General features: G+C 28.9%; 1 protein-coding gene across 8 annotated transcripts; it reads left to right on the top strand.

The window, feature by feature from the left end:
• The first annotated feature begins 2,308 nt into the window (after nucleotides 1–2,308).
• LOC120074293 (uncharacterized) lies at nucleotides 2,309–5,257 on the top strand. 8 transcript variants are annotated; one of them, XM_039027379.2, is made up of 4 exons: nucleotides 2,309–2,487; nucleotides 2,767–2,848; nucleotides 3,414–3,523; nucleotides 4,518–5,257. In XM_039027379.2, the coding sequence occupies exons 3-4, from the start codon at nucleotides 3,443–3,445 to the stop codon at nucleotides 5,019–5,021; spliced, it is 585 nt and encodes a 194-aa protein (XP_038883307.1). In that variant the 5' UTR covers nucleotides 2,309–2,487; nucleotides 2,767–2,848; nucleotides 3,414–3,442; the 3' UTR covers nucleotides 5,022–5,257. The 8 variants fall into 8 exon arrangements, with proteins under 8 accessions (XP_038883307.1, XP_038883308.1, XP_038883309.1 ...); XM_039027380.2 differs by having other exon boundaries at nucleotides 2,348–2,487; nucleotides 3,380–3,523; XM_039027381.2 differs by having other exon boundaries at nucleotides 2,348–2,487; nucleotides 3,365–3,523.
• Nucleotides 5,258–5,741: the final 484 nt, after the last annotated feature.

The following is a 5,741-nucleotide window of genomic DNA, read 5'->3' as shown; positions in this document are numbered from 1 at the left end:
TTTTATTTTTTATTTTTTAAATTAAGTCTATAGACACTATTTATCCCCAAAATTTATTCATTTGTTACCAATTGTTTGAAAAACCAAGTCAGATTTTGAAAACTAACACCCCATTTGGTAACTATTTCACTTTTTGTTTTTGTTTGTAAAAATTAAGTCAACTTCCTTCACTTTCTTACGATAATTTGCATCTTAATTACAATGGTTGACTTCATAATCAAATTCCAAGAATAAAAACAAAATTTTAAAATATATTTTTTTTAGTTTTCAAAACTCAGCTTGGTTTTCTAAATAATTAGTTTAAAGTAAATAACAAAGGAAAATTTTAGAAAAGGAAGTAGTGTGTAAAGGCTTAAATTTTTAAAAATCAAATCAAAATCAACACGTATCCAAATGGAGCCTAAGAAAGATAATTTTTAATTTTTTTTTCATAATTTGACTAAGAATTCAATCATTATATAAAAAAATACAAATCATAGTAAGAAATAGGATGAAAATATACTTAGTAAAAAAAAATTAAATCAAAAATTAAAATGGTTACCAAACGAGTCGTAACATCAAAATTGAGAAACTATATTATTAAAAAATTAATAGTACAGTTTAATGTTCTTAACCTTAAACTATGTTATCCTCAATAATTTATAGTCATCAAATTCTTCGTATGGGTGGGAAACTTTTTGAACCTCAACATTACTTTTCACTTTTCAATTATTCAATTTAGAAAAATAGGCAGTAACTTTAAAGAAGAAAACAAGAAAATGCAGCTCTATCGCATTATTTTGTTTTGGACCATTATTCATCGAAGTAAACTTATATTGTACGGCCATTATCGAGTTGTCGGTGGGCCATAGCATCGCAATCTTTATCTTAATGGGTAATAATTATCTGACATTTATTTCCCAAATTTTATATTATAATAATCCATATATATAATAAAGATTCTAATACATATAATTGAGACAACTGTTTCCGTGACATATAATTCTCATTTGCATGTGAATCCCCTTTGTCTATATAATTTCCATCATCCTTTTCTTTTTACTTTCTGTAGCTTTATAAAATAATTTCATACGGCGATGCTACAAATAATTCCTTTTATTTTTATTCTTTTTAAACTTTGGAATCAGTAATTAAGTATTGTGTATCTTCATCTTATAATTTTGTATTAATTTTATTTTATTATTTTCCATCAAATTTCCATATATGTAGTATATGAAATTTAGAAATTTGAGACATAAAACTTATTTTAAACACAACCTAAAGTTCAATTGACTAAAGACAAACATGATTCGGTTCTCTTAAAAGAAATCATAGATATATTATAAATAAATAAATAACATAAAGATTAGTCTTTACAAATTTAACTACAATGATTAAAATATGAAGAATGAAAATAACTAACTTGTGATCGTACACTTACCTGAAAATTTTCAAAAAATAAATAATAAATAAAAACCATGAAAAGGAAAACAAGTTTTGTGTAAATTTATGGTCAGAATTTAGATTAGTTATCTTAAAAAGTAGAGCAATTATTGATAGTATTAAATAAACCATATCATCTTAAAAGTAAATAGTATAAAAAATTATTTGCTAACTGATTGCTTTTCATTATATAAAAAAGGTTTTATCCCTTTAATTGAAATTATCTATCGAATTACTAATTCAATATTTTTTTCTTTTCAGGTACACTGTTGATATTAAAAACTAATGATATTTCTTGAGATCACTTTTGAACTAGAGATTCTTAAAATACGAAAATATGGTTAAAAAAGATTTAGAAAAATTGAAAGTTACTATCTATATCAATAAAATACATTTTCTTTTTCAGTGACTCCATCATAGAAACTCTAAAATTAAGCATGTTTAACTTGAAACAATTCTATGTTAGCCACTTGCTAAAAAAAATTTTAGAAAGCATGTGAGTGAAAACAAATTATGCTGAAAAGTACTTGTATTGCATTGAGACCATGAAGTGTTGAATCATCTTTCTTTTTTTTTTTTTAATAATATGTTGAGTGAAAAAATGAACATAAATTTATGTCAGTTGAATTATGATAATGTATTAATAATATTTTATGCTAAATGAAAATTTTAATTAAAAAAAATGCTTTTCAAAATAAGATCAAAATACCATGTTTATATATTATATATATATATATATATATATATATATATATATATATATATATATATATCTCTAAAGAAAGGTATATTCATACAAAAAAAAATCCAATAAAGTCGTTATCAAAATTAGACTAAAAGTATGAAAAGAAACCAAAATAAAATTCGTAGAAAGAAAAGAAAAAATAAATAATAAAAAAAAGAGGTCAAGACAGAGAGAGAGAGAGAAGTGGATGTGAATTGAATTATATATACCAAGTACTTGGAATCTCGTGCACTGCTGGTGTTGCCTATTTCTGAAGCATATCTTTCACGAAACTTGAAGGAGATTGGCTGGAATCTCACCCCAAACATTGCTGAACTTGGGTACGTTTCTGTTCCTCTTCCTGTTCTTGTTCCCCTCTTCCTCACTTCCTAAATGATAAAGAATCTTTATTTATATTCTTCATCACTTCTGATTTTGAGGGAATGGTGGAGTCAATTCCATGTTCCATCTTTCTCTGTTCAAACGGATTACGATTTTGTTTAACCTGCAACTCTTTGGAGGAGAATGAAGTTTCTTCTTCTTCTTCTTCTTCTTCTTCTTCTTCATCTTCCTCAATTTCTGCTTTCTTTTTCGTCTTAGCTTTTCGCTTCCTTTTGCAGTATTCTCAAAAATGGCAAATACATGCAAACTCTGCAATTCCATCTGTTGATCGGTAGTCCTTACGATAACGCATTGTTTCAGGTAATTCTGAAGTTCCCATTCTGTTTTTGTTACTTTCTTGATCGATCTGTGTGTTTAATTCCATGTTCGATCCAATTTCCACATTGTAATTTTGAATTAGAGATGGTTTTGCTTTAATTTTCGTTTGGTTTTTTTGTGAATGTGTTAAAGAGTTTCTGTGCAAGGGAATTATCAATATTATGATTATTGTGGGGGTGGGGAACGCGCATCAAGTGCTCGACGTAATGACTGAATGAGAAAGGGATATTTAAGATGATAACAAACAAAATACCAATGGAAAAGGCTTTATCACGAGTTTTTATTTATTCATATTGGGCTCTGCTGTCCTAATTATTGCTGCTTGATATCCGATTCATAATGGCGTTGGCTAGTGGTAGTTCAAGGAAATATAAAATTGATCAAACTGGGTGGGGGACCTTTGGGTTAAGGATATGTCTCTCTTCATGATAGAATTTATTCCAGAAGCAGAATCTGAATTTCTGAGCCACTTCCCTTTATATATATATATATATATAGACTTTCTTTTTCCAGACTGTTTTGGGGACTTGATTCAAGACTGCATCAGGTAAAAAAGTAAAGGGAGCTGAAATCCCAATGGAAAAGCTGCCTAAGGCTTATGAAAAGGAGTACATGAGGATGGCCATGTTAAAGCATGAAGAAACATTCAAACAACAGGTTTTTCTCCAATTTTGATCTTCAATTTGCATTCTATCCTTTTTGTCTAGAACCCAAATCACAAAACAATTAAAGATGCATCTCTGCATTCTGAGTCTCTGAACACTGATTTTTCCAATCTGGCCATCTTAACACAATTATTTATTCGATTTGATCCATAATTTCGATAATATTTCCCCCCTCTTCTTTTAGTGGTAGTTGATAAATGTGGGTGTTTTTATAATTTTTGTGGCTCTATCTGAGAAAATTGCGGTGCAACATTTTAAAGTGAGTGGGAAAAGAAAAATCTAAGATTTGTGGTGGCAGGGCAATGGATGGATTGGAATTTGGATCGATGGTTATTTTCCATTTTGGGTTTTTGTCACATATCTCATAATCTTCTATTGCTACATCACTGAAAAAAAATTATAACGAATTTTCCCTTTTTATCATAGTAAAACAATTTTGCTTTTTCAATGTCCAATCCATGCTTTCTTCTCAGAATCAAGAGGGATGTTTAGACGAATAAACTGCATGAACTTATGTTCAATCCCCATTTTCATTTTCCATTTTATCTCCAGATTTAACATTAGTTTTATTCACACGTTTCATTTTTTTTTATATATATATTAAGTTAAAATACAAGTTTCATCCTCGACCTTTTAAGATTGTGTCAAATTAGTCCTTCATTTTGACCTCTAACTTTAGAAAGCTTTCTATTTTATATCTAAAAAAGATTATTGAACTTTCAATTTTGTGTCTAGCAGGCTTTTGACCAATTGGATAATTTTTTTGAGATCCACAAACTCATTGAACACAAAATTGAATTTCATTTTATGTCTAACAAATATGTTAATAAAAGAATATTGAATAAACTATTGAACATAAAATAAAGTTTATTGACATATTTAATATATTTGAAGCTGAGAGATCTATTAAACTCATAATTCACGGATTAAACCAACCTTATATTTAATATAGTTTATGTTCTAAGGTTGGGAAGGAATATTGGCAGGTACATGAACTTCATCGACTTTATCGAACCCAAAAGACATTAATGAAAAACGTAGAGAAAAGCAGGGAAAGTGGATGGAATCCAGAAAGTTGGGACAAAAGGAATGAGATATGTTTCAGACAAATCTATGAACAGGATGCAAAAAATTATTACAGATCTACTCATATGACCAAACTAGACATGGAACAGCCCGCTGAAGGTGAACCAGAAGCCATTAATGGAGCTCTGCAGATCATAAACGAGAACGAACTCGAACTAACTCTAGGGCCTTCAAGTTACAATACTTCAGACTCAGGAATGACTACCCACTCTTCTTCTTCAACAGGGTCCAGCCATGAGGGAAGAAGATGTACGGATTCAAGGCAAGTGAAAGGTCAAGAAATGGTGGTTTTGGGGGTAACTGAAAATTCCTCTGGCTACAAAAATGGAAGTAATAGGGGAGAGAAGAAGATGCTAGATTATCCTCCTTGGCTTTTTCAAGTTGTGAGCCTTAACATGACTTAATTTTCAAGGTATAAAGAAAACCAATTCATTTCAATCAAATTATATGAGAACATGTTTGGTTGTTTCTCATTCACTAATCAACAGAGTGATTGATGCTTTAGTTGTATTGAGCTTCCTTCTACATCTTGGCTTGTATATTGAGATGTTGATGTGTATTACTTTGTAAATTTTAACTTTGTGAACAGAATTACTCTTGAATTTCAAGTTATGATTAATGTTGATTGAGAGAGAGCTAATGGGCGAATTAGATATATTTTTTAGAATTGAAAAAAAAAATACTTATTTAAATCTTTTATGTGTTTTTTACCTTATCAAATAAGGGTGTGTTTGGAATACATTATCAAGTGTTTAATTTAAAAAATAATTTATTTTGAAAGAAATTGGAGTATTTGACAGCCACTCAAAATAATTTTTCAAATATATTTTAATTTATTTTTATAAAAAATATTTAAATAAAAATGAGTTTTTTGAAAAACATTTTTTTTCAAATCAATCCAAACGGACCCTAAATTTAAGAAAAGAAATATTGATACAGTACTATATTTGAAAATATAATTATCAAAAGTCATCTGAAGATTAAAAAAAGAGATAGATTTTATCAAATTCATGTGGGTAGAAGAATAGAACAGACGGTGGCCATGTAACGGCCTGACTCCCTAGGACTCAAACTAGGCCGTTACTATAAGCATGCATGCATGAAATTCAAAACGACACCTTTTC

Source organism: Benincasa hispida, unplaced genomic scaffold (genome assembly GCF_027475165.1).
Source record: "Benincasa hispida cultivar pf3 unplaced genomic scaffold, pf3_genome.v1.1 HicScf291, whole genome shotgun sequence".
Lineage (NCBI taxonomy): Eukaryota > Viridiplantae > Streptophyta > Magnoliopsida > Cucurbitales > Cucurbitaceae > Benincasa > Benincasa hispida.
This window is presented reverse-complemented; position numbering and strand designations above follow the sequence as displayed.